The following is a 21,901-nucleotide window of genomic DNA, read 5'->3' on the forward strand; positions in this document are numbered from 1 at the left end:
AAAAAGGGAATACTACTGCTATAATGAAACAAAGAGAAAAGCAGAAGACAATAGCGGACTGATTGAATAAGTATAGTCCAAATAACCTGTTCTGTAACATGTTACTTAGGAAATGAATCATAAAGAGTAACTGCAAACACTTCACTATCTAGTTAATTTTATCTTTAATCTATCTCATCTATATTCTCTTTTATCTCTATTTATTTAGTTTTTTTCTATCTAATTGATTTGATCTCATCTATAATCTGACAAGTAGCTCTATTTTTAATCTATCTAATTGTGTATCTGTTTTATCTCTCAAATATCTATCTAACTATAATTCTGAAAGAACTAACATGTCTGGCCAAAAGAAAAAAATGAATTGTTTGATGAATGATAAAGTACAAGAACATTTTGAATGCTGGTGACTTGATTGCAGAAAAAATTCTACACATTAGGTGAATAGTGTCTGCTGACATATTTAATTGTATGTACTGATTTTAGCATTTAAAAAAAGTCTCATAAATCTGGAACAGGGGTGGGTGCAACCCACTGCACCAATGACATTATGGAAATCTGTAACACAAAATAATTACTGTCCTACTGTGACTGTGATAATGTATCACTTTTTATGGAGTAATCTGTTGTAATTCATGTTACTTGCAATCTTGTAGAATTCCTGCTTGATGTGGATGAATCTTTTGTGGCAAGGGAAGGTGATGAATATGTGCGCTAGTGATTTGCTACATATTTCTTGGGGCAACTATCCAAAAGAATAATGAGAGTGCGGCTCTTCTATCCTGTGTAATTTTATATCTGGACCCAGCAGAATGCCATTACCTGAGAATCTGTACCTCTTAGTTAAATATTTGTCATGCCTGAAGGTCATTGACCTCGTTATGTACTTAACCCTTTAACTGCCACACCAAGAAAAAGGCATTTGAAAAAAAATTGTTTGCATTTCTTATCTCCTTATGTCACCACTTTACACAATCAATGCATTTTTTATCAACACATCCCATCATTTTTTAAAAATCAGCCTCTACCAAACGGTTGATATGTCACTTAAAGGAATTCAAACACATACTATGGAAATTAGAAAATATTAACTATAATACTAATTTGTTACAAACATAATCAAAATAAAATGGTTTTGTATATTAAATCTTCTTTATTTATTGAAGTCTAACATATTAAAATATTTCAGGTTTTCATTTTAACGCAGGACATTAAATGTTTTCATGTTTTTTGCAATAAAAATGACCAAAAGTAACAAAAATAAGGACTTAAAACCTAAAATAAAAGAAGACCAAAGATAGTAATACAATGGCATTTTAGTATTTTATGATTTAAGAAACACACTGTCAAGTTTGGTAGTGCAACATATTTTTTTTTTGTCTTTTTTTAGATAAATTAAAGGGGTCATGGCATGAAAATCTGAGATTTTCCATGTTTAAGTGCTATGATTGGGTCCCCAGTGCTTCTATCAACCTAGAAAATGTGAGAAAGATCAACCCAGTAACTTAGCTTTTGTAAACCATTCTCTGTAATAATATATTATTCTCTTTAAACTTCCTTTGAAACTTCATCAGCCATGTTTTATAATTCAACAACTGCAATAATAAATGTATTCATCAAACCTGCAATTGACAACAATATGAACAACAGTCTTAATTATAGACTACACTAAAATAACAGTTGCATACTTACTGTAGATGAATGACAGTATATCTAGTATTTTAATGCAGGATAATTAACATGATGCAACATATTTACTAAAAACAATAGAGTGACTTTAAAACACCTTAATATCTATTAGGATTGACAGCGTAACTAGCAGATAAATTACTAAGATTAATCTTAGCCTGGTTGTTAGCCTGCTCATAATAGTGGAGGGGCACTTTAGTGGAACAAATGACAAAGGGGCCGTACACATTTTTATAGTGAAAACATAACAACATCTGAACTTATGTTTATATAATGTGTTTTTACAATATATCATTCTTTGTATAACGTCCTGTGCTGCTTAATATTACATCATCTTAAGACAACAAATTAATCTGCACAGGTCTGCATTAATCTCAGAGGATTGATCAGCTACTCAGTTCTGTTGTGTGCTCTTTGTGAAGCTTATTTGTCCATCAGTCTCACTTATCTTACAAGCGTGAGATAGCTGAAGTGAACAATCATTTCATACTTTATGTGAAGGCATGTTTTTTGGCGATTCACCTCGCTATATCACATCTCGGTCAATGTGGAAAGGCCTTTAGAAGCGAAATACGTATAGCCCCAAAGAATTTCAACAGTGTGTTAACACTTTAACATCAGAAGCAACGAAAGTGAATCAGCTCGACCGCTTGAGCGAGGTTTTCCTTATGCTTACATTCTTCCATTTAAGATATGTCAGTGCAAGCTGTTTTCAATTAGGACAGCTCAGGCACTTCTTCAAAAGGTTGTAGATCAGCTTCTTCACAGCCTTCAGTTCTGACTGCATGGACTGCAGCTTGAGTTTGTCCTCACCTGTAACAATCACCATTATTAAAGTTTGAAATTAAGACTTGGTGGGAGAGGATAGATAAACAGCACTCTAAAACAATTGCTCTGGTTTACTGCTTGTAATCATCATTTTACGTGCTATAAAGCACCTGTCATCGGACCGACACATGTTGCTGTGGTTATGGAGTTAACTACCGGTCTGTGCTTATTTATCGGTCTGGCTATTAGCTAAACTGACTTCTGGAACAAATACCTTGTGGAAAATAAAAATGTTTCCGTCTCCAAAAGACAAGGAAAAAAGGGAGCATACTGTCCCTTACGAAAATTAACCATGGTTTAATTGTGGTAAAAGTGTAGTAACCATGGTTTTTTGGTGTATTGATTACTATCAGCAAAACCATGGTTTTACTACACTAACCATGGTTTAACTATGGTTTTTGAAATCCATGGTTGTCAAAACCATGGTTATTTTGTATGGTTTTACTACAGTAACCATGTTTTTTCTTTTAACTCTAGTAAAACCATGGTTAATTTTCGTAAGGGGTAGATTGGTTGTACCACTGATCTATATAAATGAATGGATTGCGCATAGAAGGCTAAAGTAAACAGGAAATAGTTTGCAATAAAGTTGTTACTTTTGATGTTATTTGCAATGCTTGTGTTTCACTTGGGCAAGATTAGAAATTTATAGAAATCATGAGCTGTCATTTATTTGTTTGAAACATATTTTATTATAACATTTTGTAAGGGCAACATCCATTCCTATCATCAGCTCTGAGAATGTTCAGCTCTGTGAATGCAACCCCCCACACTAGACCCAAAAACATGAACAATAGATTGCATGCTGAATAGTTGATAATACAAAATAACTCTTTTGAATTATGCTGAACCGGTTTCTACGCCTTCAGACGTTTCAGTACATGTCATTTCTTTATTTTAAGAAATTCAAATGCATTCATAAGCACATTTACGTCAACAACTCAAACAGGAACACTCTAAGGCAGCAAACATATTAAACAATAAGAAGTGTGAAATTATTTTTGAAACGCTCATATGATGATCACGATTAAATTATTAATATTAAATGAACAATTATTTTTTGATAGAGGACAGAATATTTATTGTTTGTTTTTTATTAGGACTTTGTGTTTCTTTAAGTTGATGGAAGAACAGTTCAAACATTTGCCAAGAGACTTTGATTATTTTTTAAATATTTTGTTATATGTATTTACACGCATGCAAGTGACTTCAAGAATATACCACCTTGTTAATAAGTTCCTTTTTCATATCAGCAAAATCTAGAAAAGGCATTAAGCTGATTTTGCCTTATATTATGTGATTTTCATCCTTCTAGTCCTAAGTGATTAAGTACCAAGTTACTAACACTTTGATATTTGGAAGAACTAATCTAAAACTAATACTAATTTAAAAAAGTGCTGGGTTTTTAATATGCTAATTTGAAACACTGAAATGAAAACAGAATCCTCCTTAATTTTTATAGTTGCTGTATTAGGTAATGAACGCTCAATGTCATTCCTGCTGTCATTCTCTTGTCATAAATTTCCACCCACTAAAAAAATGTTCCTTCAAAGTGATTGTCGTTACCCTTTCTACTGTCTTTTCTTATCTTTCACTCCCTCCTCTTTCTCACTTGTGCTTCTGGCCAAACAACAACCAAGAAAAATAACTTCCTCTATATCAAGGCCTTCTTTGTTATTTTACACTATTGAAGTATTATGAGAAACTTACCTCACAACTTCAGATTGGCCACTTCAGAGCTACCAGACTTCTTATACTCCTTATACATTCTAGTATCACAACAGCATTTACTTTCATTTTATGTCAAATCAGTTGATCAGCTTGCCTATTTATAGGAATATATCTGTCTATGTATCTCCATGGCATCATTATTATTATTCATGAGTCCTGTATCAGAAAATATCAAAGTCTCAATAAGTGCAATAAGTCTCAAACTCACTTCCACTTTCCTCAGTATCATGGTCAATGCAATTATTTTTATTTGTAAACCACTACAAAATAGTCTAAACTGGCCCATGGTTTTAATGAATAGGTAGGCAATTTCATACATTTTAACAGGCCTAAATTTGTTTATGACATATTTATGCAAACCTCTAGGCTCGCATTGTTGAAAATTGTCTACTTCACTGTTTAGCACCAAAGGCTACCACCGTAGGTCCATAGGCTCCGTAGGTACGTAGGCTATGTTGCAATTCAAAATTACAAATAAATAAAGACCTGTTATGACACAATGGGTGTGCCATGAAAATAGTTGAATGTGTCTCTTGATAATTATATGATGTCCTTGACTTGAAAGGAACAATATGGAACATAAGGAACATAAATCAAACAATACAAAGCATTTTAGCTGTGAACAAAATATTCGTACCTGGTCGATCATTTTAGTAAAAAAAGCTTGTAGATTCTTTAGGGGTAATGTGAAGATAAAAATAACTTTCTAATATCCTATTTAAGTGCCATATTCGTGGGTGAACAGCATTTAAGCCAAAATGTTCTAGAAATTTTGTTGAAAGTGTCTTCAGCTATTACATTACAAATCTTAATAATAACAAATGAGCAACTAAACAAAATCATCCAAATGTACACATCTGTATCTGTAGCCTAAGTGTCACCCTGTGGGACTCAAATCTGTTTTGGACACACCCAATGACATTAAAACAAAAACGTTGACAATTGACAGCTATAGTAATGCATGATAACAATCATTGTGTAAAGTATATATTCGGATATGCATATATTACAAGTTGTTGTGAAACTCACACCCAAAAATCTATTAAGAAAATAAAAAGGATAGGCTACCTGTGAAATACATGCCTTTGGTATTTTGGAATTTATTTTAAGCACATAAATACAAAAATACTTTGCGTCATCATGGGACGGCATTTAATTTTTAATCTGGTCAGTACTCCTGTGGAATCTGCATCAAGAGGATACAGTATTCTCTGTCAGTTACACAACAGACATTATCAGTTTCATAATCTCCTTCGTCATTTTTTTAAAGTTATATCGCTACCCAGTCTCACGAGGTTTCGTGATGTAGTCACGTAGTTTGTTGATTCTTTTTTAACAGATTGGATGCGCATAATTTATTAAAAATTTAAAAGACAGATGCCAGATACGGTGGTTTAAATTAAATATTCTTAATTTAGACAAATTATCTGATTATTACCAGTGTTCAAATTATAAGACGAATTTTTTGGGTTAGTTAATTGCGGAATTGGAACAAAAAAAGGAAAGTATCGCTTTGTGCCAGCGCAGTACAATAATTTTAAATTCACGTAGGCCTATTTTAATTTTAGTAAAAACGAGGGGACCACCCTAAATTAGATTTTTAGCATAGGGACCCCCCCCCCCCCCAATTTAAACACTTATTCTTACTGAATGGAGTTCAACGTTGGTTAATAAACATTGTTTGGATATACACCCTGTATTGTTGACAGGGAAAAGAATAACACTGTGTTAGTCCCTTTTGGTATGCGCGCTAAAGCGATCAGTCACCTAATTACCACACCTTACAAACGTCAACGTTTAAACCATCATCTAAATTTTCTTCTCCTTAGTTTGATAATTTAACTCAAAGAGGACACATCACGGGACGCTCTGCAAGGACAATTACACCTATTAGTCCGCATGGTTATGAATTAAAACAGCAATAAAAGGTAGGATAACCTACTAACAGCAGATCAAATCTAATTTGTTTATTAAAGTCTTATAATCTTTTAATCTTTACATTGAAAGTTGTTATTTATTTTTATTTAGACGATTTAATAATGTCTCTGTGCCTACATTTTGGGCTCTAAAATAATAATTTAAAACATCTTAAATGTTTGTTTTGTCGCCTTTGAATAAACTATTTTTTATGTAGTTTATACATGTAATGAAACATTTGGGTAGTTGATGGAATTTTAAACAACCACAGAGAAGAGAGCGTTGTTTTCTGTCAAAAAAAGTAAAATGATGATCACATGTCATACTCAAGTCGATAACAATTTTTGCTTCTAGAGATATGAAATGTGAGTTATCTCCAACTTATTGTAATGCTACTTAACAATCTTTGCATTCTAAATTTTTACATTTACACGCTATGATTTTTAAAAAGAGATATTGCTTAGATATTTATTAATTGATCTATTGGTTAAATATGTTCATACTGAATTGAAGGGGGGTTGGCAGTGGACTGGAGGGATCCGGGAACCACCAAAAAGCATTAGGACCCTCTTTAAGAAGTAAAAAAATATACTTAGGGGGTCCCTCAAGTATTTTTATTTTAGTAAAGATAATGCTGAAAAATCTCATTAAATATTTTTTATGATGCAGTTAATATTGTGAACTGTTTAAAGTAAATGTGAAGTCTATTTTTAAGCTGGTGTCTCTTATGCGAACGCACATCTATGAATGCATGATCGTTTTATACCTGCTTAGCGCCGCTCAGGTAAAACTATTTTAAAGAAAACTGGCTTTAACTCATTTAGCAGACGCTTTTGTCCAAAGCGACTTACAAAAGAGGTAAACAATAGAAGCAATTAGAGAAAATTAGAGAATACCAATGCATACGTGCAATTAAACTAGTCTCATCAAGTCTAACACAGTACACATAGCCAAGGGTTAGTTTTTTACGCAGGTAATGTGATAAAGAGACAGATGATGAAACTTTATATGTGAAAGCAACTTGCTCCTGACTATAATAATGCACTTGCACTCAATTTGTTGAATGATCCATAAAACCACTAATACCAGATGTCCTGTCTAGTCAAACTTTATATTTTGAAATGCTTAATAAACTACTTTGCAGCCTTTAAACACAAAACATAGCATAAATCATACAGTTATGTTTGTTTCCCAACCCTGGTCCTCGGGCACCCCCTCCCAGAAAGTTTTAGATGTCTCCTTATTTAACACACCTGATTTAACTCATCAGCTTGTAGGGACACATGTTTACCATTTTGGAAGGAGGCTGATGAGTCGAATCAGGTGTTTTAAATAAGGAGACATCTAAAACTTTCTGGGAGGGGGTGCCCGAGGACCAGGATTGGGAAACACTGTTTTAAGGTAGTATTACCCTCTTTAAAAAATAAAGATGCTTGAAAGGTTCGTTACAGTAATGCCATAGAATGCCAACTATTTGTATTTCCTCAAAGAACCATTTAGTCAATGGTTCTTTAAAGAACCATTTATTTCTTACCTTTATATAATCTGCAAAACCTTTTTTTTGACAAAATTAACCTTTTTATTAAACAGAATGGTTCTTCAAATGTTAAATGTTCTTTATAGAAACATTTGGACGACAATGACAATAACCTCAATTAAGCTCAAGAATCACTCTGGAATAAAACTAAACAAGACTGTGATTGGCTGATGTTTTGACAGGAAATTCCCCATTACCATAATTTTTATTTATAATGCTTTGACCTGAAAAGTTACTTGCAAGACAGTTATTTTCTGGTGCAGCCCAAAGAAAATGAGACAAAACAATTTTAAACTTGGAAGTTTAATTAATCAAAAACATATTAAATTATACAATAATGGATTGTCTGATCGGTTGCTCGGTTAATTTTTTCTCTGAAGTCCGATTACTAAGAATCTACGGTAAATTGAACCATAAAACAGTGGCCCTCCTGGCGCCATCTGCTGGCCCACAATTTGAAAACCACTGCCCTACAGCATTTAAATCATTAAGTAAAATTTTTATTAAAACAAAGCTAATACTTTAGCTAAAAATAAGGCTATGTTTTTTTTAAATAGCAATACCTCCACAATATAATTAAAAATGTAATGTGTAAATGTGTCCATAATTACATAGAAACGCACAGCCAGATCCAGATTTGGAAATCAATTTTTTTGCGATACAGGATCTTTTGACCCTCAAAAAAATAAAAAATAAAAATAAAAAAACACACGACTTGCAACAGGTTAGTAGGGAATGAGGGGTGGCAAGCGCAGGCAAGCAGCCATCCGGTCCTGCAGCCACTCGGTGCTGGTCACAGACTCACCTGTCACAATCAACAGGTGTCTGTGGGAGATTGGGGAGGGAACGAACGAGCGTCTTGCTGCAGTGGCCTTTCGGGGAAGTTGTTGTTTCAACAGCGCCCTTGGACGAGGCCAGTGCTGGTTAAGGGGGGCCAAAAACAGAGAAGATTGGAATTATTTGGTCTTCGGGCGAGTAGTCACATTCTTTTACACGACTACTCTCTTAGTCCATTCTGGTCCATCAGTTTTTTTTTAATCCGTGAGCTTCTCCATAATGTTATTCATATTGCGGGCCATTTCCATGTTGTTATCCATAATGCGGTTAATAGTCCCAGCCTGAGTGCTGACCGCTCTGCCCACTGCTTCAATCATCCCGGGCAGCCTTTTTGGGCTTTGGACAGCTGTCACCGTCTTCTTAATTTCTCAATAAACCAGGGGCCGTATTCACAAAGAATTTTAAGGCTAAAAGTAGCTCCTAACTGGCGAATTTAGGAGCAACTCCTAAAAATAATGGGCGTGTCACTCCTAACTTTAGGACTCCTAATTTTTTTCACTAAAAGTAATTCACGAAGCATTTTAGCCCTAAAAGTAGCACCTAAGTCTGGGAGAGCTTAAAAGAAGTCGAGAGGACTCCTAACTCACTAAGACCTATTCACAAAGGATCGTAAAATGGCTTAGGTGCTGATTAACACATACATGGACAGTTTCACCAACTCAAAAGCATTGCCTACACTTAAAAGCACACTTTAATGTAAGCATATTTTTATGACATTTGTTTCATAATTCATTACATTCATGACAAACAGGAAGTTTTTAGAATTACATGAAACAATAATGATATTATATATTTAATATTGTACGCCAATCTGTTGCCATGCTTGCCCGTTTAAAGGCTGCTGCCCTTGACTGCGATTGTAATGCATACCACCGCCTCTCACAGTCGTCCGGGGTCCGCGACAAAAGCGGGAATGCATTGATCTGCAAACAAATCCTCTCCCATCAGTGATGCGCGGGTTGATCCGAAATGAGCGGGTGCCTGCGATTACGAGTCATCCAAAAAAAAAATTTTATGATATGCCGGTCGGGTCGTTTGAAATAAAAATGCCAGTTAACTATTTTAAATCATTACTACTTTTAAAAAATGCGGGCTTCTTCAATATGGGCAACACATTTCCTTGCTTTAAGTAGTCTATTTAGGCTAATAGGATGTAAATTAATCAAGCAAGTGTAAGTGTTAATGCAATATCGTTTTTTATTATTAGGCAATTGTCGGTTTTCATTTGGGTATTAGGCTACCTTGATATAATTTAATTTCATTCACAACTTTTCTTTTATATGCATTTCGATGGCATTACTATTATTATTTTGTGTAGGACACAGACATATTTCTATGTTGTAATTAATTTGGTGCATCTGTGTTATGTTCCGCATGACAGCCCTGTCATCTAACAACCAATCACCATAGTCATTGCGAGTCAGCTCGTGCATGAGAATTGACGTCATCCGTAGCAACGAAGACTCACTCTTAGGTTAGGAGTAAATATTTTTCCTTACTAAAAGTAGGTCTGAAAGGCGTTGTGAATAACTTTTAAGAGAAAACTCCTAGCTAAAATCTTTTAGTGTGATTTAGGAGTACTCTTAGTGGTAAGATAAAATTCTTTGTGAATACGGCCCCAGGGAAGTTCATAATCCAGTCAGCAAAAGCCATGTTATCATGGTTCCGAATAGATGGATATCTTCAATGTCCTCCAGGGAAAGACCCGCAGGACACACGTTCCGCCACCTCTCCCACATGTCCATTGTGTAGCCAGCTGCAAACATTTCTGGCAGGACATACAGGTTCCCCCAAACCCAGGCTTCTCGTCGAGAAAATTGTGTCAATTGCGCTGAGAGATCATATAACCATGACTACACACCAACTCATAGTACAAATGTACTGATAAAGTTTGCTGATGATACCCACTGTGGTTGGACTGATATTGAATGGTGATGAAGCTGCCTATAGGGGACTGTCACAACAACAATCTGTCACTTAATACCACCAAGACACAGTAGCTCATTATTAATTTTAGGAAACAAGAGGAGGAACCTGCCCCTTTGTTTATCAGTGGAGATATGGTGAAGACAGTAACCACCTTTACATTTCTTGCCATTTTTATCTCCCAGGAACTCAAATAGTCTGTCAACACATTTTCTCTGTGAAGAAGGCGGCACAGCAGCAGCTATATTTCCTAAGGTTACTGAAGAAGAACAAACTGTCCAAGCAGCTGCTCGTGTCCTTCCACCATTGCTTTATTGAAAGTGTACTAACTTATGACAACTTGGTGTGGTATGCTGAATGTACTGTGGCAGAGAGAAAAGCTCTGCAGAGGGTCATCAATTCGGTTTATAAAAGATGCTTAAACAGGCCTAAATGTTTTCTGCAGACAAGGACATTTGAAAAAAAAACATGAGAGTGCATGTAAACAGAACAGACTGGCAGCAAATTTCTCTGCATGCTTTCCAATAAATCTTGTGGTACTGTGATAGCAAATGCCATTTAGTCTGTGCAGCATCACATATACAATACAACTAAACTCAATTTTTTTTATAGACAACATGGACTTGTAAATATAACCAGTAAGATGTTAAAATAACCAACCACCAATAAAAGGAACCTACATAATCATCCATTTTATAATCGATCGTTGATGTCACTTTCGAGCAGTCGGGTACTCGAGCCCATACTTAATTCACTCTCAGCATAAAACAGGGATAAAAAATTGGCTCACATCTAGAAATTAAACATGTGAATTGGTCAGTCATAGAAAGTCTCACTCAAAGCACTGAAATCTTTTTCCTTTTTTTTTTGCCTGTATCTACTTTTCACTTTATTTCACTCCTCAAATGTAACTACAGTACTATGCATTTTACAAATGTTTTTTATTTTTTATTTTAGCAGGTCCTTTATTTCAAAGTATAATGGCAAAAGAAAAACTTTCCTCATCATATGTAAGTGAACCTTTATGCATTTTGTATCTATGTATTTATACCATATGTATATGAACTTAAAATATTGATGACATTAAATATTGATGATTGAAATTATTTTTCATTAAATAGATTAAAAAGGATAAACACTCTTATATAACGTCTTATACAAATGTTTTTTTTTCTAATAGTATGTACATGGTGGACATTGTGTGGAGGAACTGATGCCTCAACAATCACAACTGATGCTCCAACGACCACAACTCTGGCTCCAACAACCACCACTAAAGCTCCAACGACCACAACTCTTGCTCCAACTACCACAACTGTGGCTGTAACGACAACCACTAAAGCTCCAACAACCACAACTGTTGCTCCAACGACCAAAACTGTTTTGCAAACAACCACAACTCTTGCTCCAACAACCACAACTCTTGCTCCAACAACCACAACTGTAGGGCCAACAACCACAACACTTGCTCCAACGACAACAACTGTGCCTCCAACAACCACAACTGTGGCTCCAACGACCACAACTGTGGCTCCAACGACCACAACTGTTGCACCAACAACCACAACTGTGGCTCCAACCACCACAACTGTTGCTCCAACAACCACAAGTGTTGCTCCAACGACAACAATTGTTGCACCAACAACCACAACTGTGGCTCCAACAACCACACCTGTGCCTCCAACAACCACAACTGTTGCTCCAACGACCACAACTGTTGCTCCAACGACCACAACTGTGGCTCAAACGACCACAACTCTTGCTCCAACAACCACAACTCTTGCTCCAACGACCACAACTGTGCCTCCAACGACCACAACTGTGCCTCCAACGACCACAACTGTGCCTCCAACGACCACAACTGTGCCTCCAACGACCACAACTGTGCCTCCAACGACCACAACTGTGCCTCCAACGACCACAACTGTGGCTCCAACAACCACAACTGTGGCTCCAACAACCACAACTTTGGCTCCAACAACCACAACTCTTGCTCCAACAACCACTACTGTTGCTCCAACAACCACAACTCTTGCTCCAACAACCACAACACTTGCTCCAACAACCACAACACTTGCTCCAACAACCACAACACTTGCTCCAACAACCACAACAACTGTTGCTCCAACAACTACAACTTTGGCTCCAACAACCACAACTGTTGCCCCAACGACCACAACTGTTGCCCCAACGACCACAACTGTTGCTCCAACAACCACAACTGTTGCCCCAACGACCACAACTGTTGCCCCAACCACCACAACTGTTGCTCCAACGACCACAACTGTTGCACCAACAACCACAACTGTTGCTCCAACGACCACAACTGTTGCTGCAACGACCACATCTGTGGTTCCAACAACCACAACTGTTGCACCAACGACCACAACTGTGCCTCCAACAACCACAACTGTGGCTCCAACAACCACCACTAAAGCTCCAACAACCACAACTGTGGCTCCAACAACAACCACTAAAGCTCCAACAACCACATCTGTGGCTCCAACGACCACAACTGTTGCGCCAACGACCACAACCGTGCCTCCAACAACCACAACTGTGCCTCCAACAACCACAACTGTGGCTCCAACGACCACAACTGTTCCTCCAACGACCACAACTGTTCCTCCAACGACCACAACTGTTCCTCCAACGACCACAACTGTTGGCCCAACAACCACAACTTTGGCTCCAACAACCACAACGGTTGCCCCAACGACCACAACTGTGGCTCCAACAACAACCACTAAAGCTCCAACAACCACATCTGTGGCTCCAACGACCACAACTGTTGCGCCAACGACCACAACCGTGCCTCCAACAACCACAACTGTGCCTCCAACAACCACAACTGTGGCTCCAACGACCACAACTGTTCCTCCAACGACCACAACTGTTGCTCCAACGACCACAACTGTTGGCCCAACAACCACAACTGTTGCTCCAACGACCACAACTGTTCCTCCAACGACCACAACTGTTGCTCCAACGACCACAACTGTTGGCCCAACAACCACAACTTTGGCTCCAACAACCACAACGGTTGCCCCAACGACCACAACTGTGGCTCCAACAACCACAACGGTTGCTCCAACGACCACAACGGTGTCTCCAACGACCACAACAGTTGCTCCAACGACCACAACGGTTGCTCCAACAACAACAACAACTGTTGCTCCAACAACCACAACAACTGTTGCTCCGACAACCACAACAACTGTTGCTCCAACAACCACAACAACTGTTGCTCCAACGACCACAACTGTTGGCCCAACAACCACAACTTTGGCTCCAACAACCACAACGGTTGCCCCAACGACCACAACTGTGGCTCCAACAACAACCACTAAAGCTCCAACAACCACATCTGTGGCTCCAACGACCACAACTGTTGCGCCAACGACCACAACCGTGCCTCCAACAACCACAACTGTGCCTCCAACAACCACAACTGTGGCTCCAACGACCACAACTGTTCCTCCAACGACCACAACTGTTGCTCCAACGACCACAACTGTTGGCCCAACAACCACAACTTTGGCTCCAACAACCACAACGGTTGCCCCAACGACCACAACTGTTGCCCCAACGACCACAACTGTTGCCCCAACGACCACAACTGTTGCTCCAACGACCACAACGGTGTCTCCAACGACCACAACAGTTGCTCCAACAACCACAACGGTTGCCCTAACGACCACAACTGTGGCTCCAACAACAACCACTAAAGCTCCAACAACCACATCTGTGGCTCCAACGACCACAACTGTTGCGCCAACGACCACAACCGTGCCTCCAACAACCACAACTGTGCCTCCAACGACCACAACTGTGGCTCCAACGACCACAACTGTTGCTCCAACGACCACAACTGTTGCTCCAACGACCACAACTGTGGCTCCAACGACCACAACTGTTCCTCCAACGACCACAACTGTTGCTCCAACGACCACAACTGTTCCTCCAACGACCACAACTGTTGCTCCAACGACCACAACTGTTGGCCCAACAACCACAACTGTTGCTCCAACGACCACAACTGTTCCTCCAACGACCACAACTGTTGCTCCAACGACCACAACTGTTGGCCCAACAACCACAACTTTGGCTCCAACAACCACAACGGTTGCCCCAACGACCACAACTGTGGCTCCAACAACCACAACGGTTGCTCCAACGACCACAACGGTGTCTCCAACGACCACAACAGTTGCTCCAACGACCACAACGGTTGCTCCAACAACAACAACAACTGTTGCTCCAACAACCACAACAACTGTTGCTCCGACAACCACAACAACTGTTGCTCCAACGACCACAACTGTTGCTCCAACGACCACAACTGTTGGCCCAACAACCACAACTTTGGCTCCAACAACCACAACGGTTGCCCTAACGACCACAACTGTGGCTCCAACAACAACCACTAAAGCTCCAACAACCACATCTGTGGCTCCAACGACCACAACTGTTACGCCAACGACCACAACCATGCCTCCAACAACCACAACTGTGCCTCCAACAACCACAACTGTGGCTCCAACGACCACAACTGTTCCTCCAACGACCACAACTGTTGCTCCAACGACCACAACTGTTGGCCCAACAACCACAACTTTGGCTCCAACAACCACAACGGTTGCCCCAACAACCACAACGGTTGCCCCAACGACCACAACTGTTGCCCCAACGACCACAACTGTTGTTCCAACGACCACAACGGTGTCTCCAACGACCACAACAGTTGCTCCAACGACCACAACAGTTGCTCCAACGACCACAACAACTGATGCTCCAACAACAACAACAACTGTTGCTCCGACAACCACAACAACTGTTGCTCCGACAACCACAACAACTGTTGCTCCGACAACCACAACAACTGTTGCGCCAACAACCACAACAACTGTTGCTCCAACGACCACAACTGTTGGCCCAACAACCACAACTTTGGCTCCAACAACCACAACGGTTGCCCCAACGACCACAACTGTGGCTCCAACAACAACCACTAAAGCTCCAACAACCACATCTGTGGCTCCAACGACCACAACTGTTGCGCCAACGACCACAACCGTGCCTCCAACAACCACAACTGTGCCTCCAACAACCACAACTGTGGCTCCAACGACCACAACTGTTCCTCCAACGACCACAACTGTTGCTCCAACGACCACAACTTTGGCTCCAACAACCACAACGGTTGCCCCAACAACCACAACGGTTGCCCCAACGACCACAACTGTTGCCCCAACGACCACAACGGTGTCTCCAACGACCACAACAGTTGCTCCAACGACCACAACGGTTGCTCCAACAACCACAACTGTTGCTCCAACAACCACAACAACTGTTGCTTTGACAACCACAACAACTGTTGCTCCAACAACCACAACAACTGTTGCTCCAACGACCACAACTGTTGGCCCAACAACCACAACTTTGGCTCCAACAACCACAACGGTTGCCCCAACGACCACAACTGTGGCTCCAACAACAACCACTAAAGCTCCAACAACCACAACTGTGGCTCCAACGACCACAACTGTTGCTCCAACGACCACAACCGTTGCTCCAACAACCACAACTGTGCCTCCAACAACCACAACTGTGGCTCCAACGACCACAACTGTTCCTCCAACGACCACAACTGTTGGCCCAACAACCACAACTTTGGCTCCAACAACCACAACGGTTGCCCCAACGACCACAACTGTTGCCCCAACGACCACAACTGTTGCTCCAACGACCACAACGGTGTCTCCAACGACCACAACAGTTGCTCCAACGACCACAACGGTTGCTCCAACAACCACAACTGTTGCTCCAACAACCACAACAACTGTTGCTCCGACAACCACAACAACAGTTGCTCCAACGACCACAACTGTTGGCCCAACAACCACAACTTTGGCTCCAACGACCACAACTGTTGCCCCAACGACCACAACTGTTGCCCCAACGACCACAACTGTTGCTCCAACGACCACAACGGTGTCTCCAACGACCACAACTGTTGCTCCAACGACCACAACGGTTGCTCCAACAACCACAACTGTTGCTCCAACAACCACAACAACTGTTGCTCCGACAACCACAACAACTGTTGCTCCGACAACCACAACAACTGTTGCTCCGACAACCACAACAACTGTTGCTCCAACGACCACAACTGTGCCTCCAACAACCACAACTGTGGCTCCAACGACCACAACTGTTCCTCCACCGACCACAACTGTTCCTCCAACGACCACAACTGTGGCTCCAACGACCACAACTGTTGGCCCAACAACCACAACTTTGGCTCCAACAACCACAACGGTTGCCCCAACGACCACAACTGTGGCTCCAACAACAACCACTAAAGCTCCAACAACCACATCTGTGGCTCCAACGACCACAACTGTTGCGCCAACGACCACAACCGTGCCTCCAACAACCACAACTGTGCCTCCAACAACCACAACTGTGGCTCCAACGACCACAACTGTTCCTCCAACGACCACAACTGTTCCTCCAACGACCACAACTGTTGCTCCAACGACCACAACTGTTGGCCCAACAACCACAACTTTGGCTCCAACAACCACAACGGTTGCCCCAACGACCACAACTGTTGCCCCAACGACCACAACTGTTGCTCCAACGACCACAACGGTTTCTCCAACGACCACAACTGTTGCTCCAACGACCACAACGGTTGCTCCAACAACCACAACTGTTGCTCCAACAACCACAACAACTGTTGCTCCGACAACCACAACAACAGTTGCTCCAACGACCACAACTGTTGGCCCAACAACCACAACTTTGGCTCCAACAACCACAACGGTTGCCCCAACGACCACAACTGTGGCTCCAACAACAACCACTAAAGCTCCAACAACCACATCTGTGGCTCCAACGACCACAACTGTTGCGCCAACGACCACAACCGTGCCTCCAACAACCACAACTGTGCCTCCAACAACCACAACTGTGGCTCCAACGACCACAACTGTTCCTCCAACGACCACAACTGTTCCTCCAACGACCGCAACTGTTGCTCCAACGACCACAACTGTTGGCCCAACAACCACAACTTTGGCTCCAACGACCACAACTGTTGCCCCAACGACCACAACTGTTGCCCCAACGACCACAACTGTTGCTCCAACGACCACAACGGTGTCTCCAACGACCACAACTGTTGCTCCAACGACCACAACTGTTGCTCCAACGACCACAACGGTTGCTCCAACAACCACAACTGTTGCTCCAACAACCACAACAACTGTTGCTCCGACAACCACAACAACTGTTGCTCCGACAACCACAACAACTGTTGCTCCAACAACCACAACAACTGTTGCTCCAACGACCACAACTGTGCCTCCAACAACTACAACTGTGGCTTCAACGACCACAACTGTTGCTCCACCGACCACAACTGTTCCTCCAACCACCACAACTGTGGCTCCAACGACCACAACTGTTCCTCCAACGACCACAACTGTTCCTCCAACAACCACAACTGTTCCTCCAACGACCACAACTGTTGGCCCAACAACCACAACTTTGGCTCCAACAACCACAACTGTTCCTCCAACGACCACAACTGTGGCTCCAACAACAACCACTAAAGCTCCAACAACCACATCTGTGGCTCCAACGACCACAACTGTTGCGCCAACGACCACAACCGTGCCTCCAACAACCACAACTGTGGCTCCAACGACCACAACTGTTGCTCTAACGACCACAACTGTTGCTCCAACGACCACAACTGTTGGCCCAACAACCACAACTTTGGCTCCAACAACCACAACGGTTGCCCCAACGACCACAACTGTGGCTCCAACAACAACCACTAAACCTCCAACAACCACATCTGTGGCTCCAACGACCACAATAGTGCCTCCAACAACCACAACTGTGCCTCCAACAACCACAACTGTGGCTCCAACGACCACAACTGTTCCTCCATCGACCACAACTGTTGCTCCAACGACCACAACTGTTGGCCCAACAACCACAACTTTGGCTCCAACAACCACAACGGTTGCCCCAATGACCACAACTGTTGCCCCAACGACCACAACTGTTGCTCCAACGACCACAACCGTGTCTCCAACGACGACAACAGTTGCTCCAACGACCACAACGGTTGCTCCAACGACCACAACGGTTGCTCCAACAACCACAACTGTTGCTCCAACGACCACAACAGTTGCGCCAACCACCACTACTGTTGCTCCAATAACCACAACAACTGTTGCTCCGACAACTACAACAACTGTTGCTCCAACGACCACAACTGTTGCTCCAACAACCACAACTGTGCCTCCAACAACCACAACTGTGGCTCCAATGACCACAACTGTTCCTCCACCGACCACAACTGTTCCTCCACCGACCACAACTGTTCCTCCAACGACCACAACTGTTCCTCCAACGACCACAACTGTTCCTCCACCGACCACAACTGTTCCTACAACGACCATAACTGTTCCTCCAACGACCACAACTGTTGCTCCAACGACCACAACTGTTGGCCCAACAACCACAACTTTGGCTCCAACAACCACAACGGTTGCCCCAACGACCACAACTGTGGCTCCAACAACCACCACTAAAGCTCCAACAACCACATCTGTGGCTCTAACGACCACAACTGTTGCGCCAACGACCACAACCGTGCCTCCAACAACCACAACTGTGCCTCCAACAACCACAACTGTGCCTCCAACAACCACAACTGTTGCTCCAACGACCACAACTGTTCCTCCAACGACCACAACTGTTGCTCCAACGACCACAACTGTTGGCCCAACAACCACAACTGTTGCTCCAACGACCACAACTGTTGGCCCAACAACCACAACTGTGGCTCCAACGACCACAACTGTTACGCCAACGACCACAACTGTGCCTCCAACAACCACAACTGTGCCTCCAACAACCACAACTGTGGCTCCAACGACCACAACTGTTCCTCAATCGACCACAACAGTGGCTCCAACGACCACAACTGTTGGACGAACAACCACAACTTTGGCTCCAACAACCACAACGGTTGCCCCAAAAACCACAACGGTTGCCCCAACGACCACAACTGTTGCTCCAACGACCACAACGGTGTCTCCAACGACCACAACAGTTGCTCCAACGACCACAACAGTTGCTCCAACGACCACAACAGTTGCTCCAACAACCACAACTGTTGCTCCAACAACCACAACAACTGTTGCTCCGACAACCACAACAACTGTTGCTCCAACAACCACAACAACTGTTGCTCCAACAACCACAACAACTGTTGCTCCAACAACCACAACAACTGTGGCTCCAACAACAACCACTAAAGCTCCAACAACCACATCTGTGGCTCCAACGACCACAACTGTTGCGCCAATGACCACAACCGTGCCTCCAACGACCACAACTGTGCCTCCAACAACCACAACTGTGGCTCCAACGACCACAACTGTTGCTCCAACGACCACAACTGTTGGCCCAACAACCACAACTTTGGCTCCAACAACCACAACGGTTGCCCCAACGACCACAACTGTTGCTCCAACAACCACAACAAATGTTGCTCCGACAACCGCAACAACTGTTGCTCCGACAACCACAACAACTGTTGCTCCAACGACCACAACTGTTGCTCCAACAACCACAACTGTGCCTCCAACAACCACAACTGTGGCTCCAACGACCACAACTGTTCCTCCAACGACCACAACTGTTCCTCCAACGACCACAACTGTGGCTCCAACGACCACAACTGTTCCTCCAACGACCACAACTGTTCCTCCAACCACCACAACTGTTCCTCCAACGACCACAACTGTTCCTCCAACAACAACAACTGTTGCTCCAACGACCACAACTGTTGCTCCAACGACCACAACTGTTGGCCCAACAACCACAACGTTGGCTCCAACAACCACAACGGTTGCCCCAACGACCACAACTGTGGCTCCAACAACAACCACTAAAGCTCCATCAACCACATCTGTGTCTCCTACGACCACAACTGTTGCGCCAACGACCACAACCGTGCCTCCAACAACCACAACTGTGCCTCCAACAACCACAACTGTGCCTCCAACAACCACAACTGTGCCTCCAACAACCACAACTGTGCCTCCAACAACCACAACTGTGGCTCCAACGACCACAACTGTTCCTCCAACGACCACAACTGTTGCTCCAACGACCACAACTGTGCCTCCAACGACCACAACTGTGCCTCCAACAACCACAACTGTGCCTCCATCAACCACAACTGTGGCTCCAACGACCACAACTGTTCCTCCAACGACCACAACTGTTACTCCAACGACCACAACTGTTGCTGCAACGACCACAACTGTTGGCCCAACAACCACAACTTTGGCTCCAACAACCACAACGGTTGCCCCAACGACCACAACTGTTGCCCCGACGACCACAACTGTTGCCCCAACGACCACAACGGTTGCTCCAACGACCACAACTGTTGCTCCAACAACCACAACTGTTGCTCCAACGACCACAACGGTTGCTCCAACAACCACAACTGTTGATCCAACAACCACAACAACTGTTGCTCCGACAACCACAACACCTGTTGCTCCAACAACCACAACAACTGTTGCTCCAACGACCACAACTGTTCCTCCAACGACCACAACTTTGGCTCCAACAACCACAACGGTTGCCCCAACGACCACAACTGTGGCTCCAACAACAACCACTAAAGCTCCAACAACCACATCTGTGGCTCCAACGACCACAACTGTTGCGCCAACGACCACAACCGTGCCTCCAACAACCACAACTGTGCCTCCAACAACCACAACTGTGGCTCCAACGACCACAACTGTTCCTCCAACGACCACAACTGTTGCTCCAACGACCACAACTGTTGGCCCAACAACCACAACTTTGGCTCCAACAACCACAACGGTTGCCCCAATGACCACAACTGTTGCCCCAACGACCACAACTGTTGCTCCAACGACCACAACGGTGTCTCCAACGACGACAACAGTTGCTCCAACGACCACAACGGTTGCTCCAACAACCACAACTGTTGCTCCAACAACCACAACAACTGTTGCTCCAACAACAACAACAACTGTTGCTCCAACCACCACAGCTATTGCTCCAACAACAACAACTGTTCCTCCAACCACCACAACTGTTGCTCCAACAACAACAACTGTTCCTCCAACGACCACAACTGTTGCTCCAACGACCACAACGGTGTCTCCACCGACCACAACAGTTGCTCCAACGACCACAACGGTTGCTCCAACAACCACAACTGTTGCTCCAACAACCACAACAACTGTTGCTCCGACAACCACAACAACTGTTGCTCCAACGACCACAACTGTTGCTCCAACAACCACAACTGTGCCTCCAACAACCACAACTGTGGCTCCAACGACCACAACTGTTCCTCCA

General features: G+C 42.9%; 1 protein-coding gene across 1 annotated transcript; it reads left to right on the forward strand.

The window, feature by feature from the left end:
- The first annotated feature begins 8,434 nt into the window (after nucleotides 1–8,434).
- On the forward strand, nucleotides 8,435–18,704 carry LOC141355268 (uncharacterized). Its single transcript, XM_073860084.1, has 4 exons — nucleotides 8,435–8,622; nucleotides 11,420–11,472; nucleotides 11,643–12,325; nucleotides 18,672–18,704. The coding sequence occupies exons 1-4, from the start codon at nucleotides 8,435–8,437 to the stop codon at nucleotides 18,702–18,704; spliced, it is 957 nt and encodes a 318-aa protein (XP_073716185.1).
- The last annotated feature ends 3,197 nt before the right edge of the window (nucleotides 18,705–21,901 follow it).

This window comes from Misgurnus anguillicaudatus, chromosome 3 (genome assembly GCF_027580225.2).
Source record: "Misgurnus anguillicaudatus chromosome 3, ASM2758022v2, whole genome shotgun sequence".
NCBI classification, from domain to species: Eukaryota; Metazoa; Chordata; class Actinopteri; order Cypriniformes; family Cobitidae; genus Misgurnus; species Misgurnus anguillicaudatus.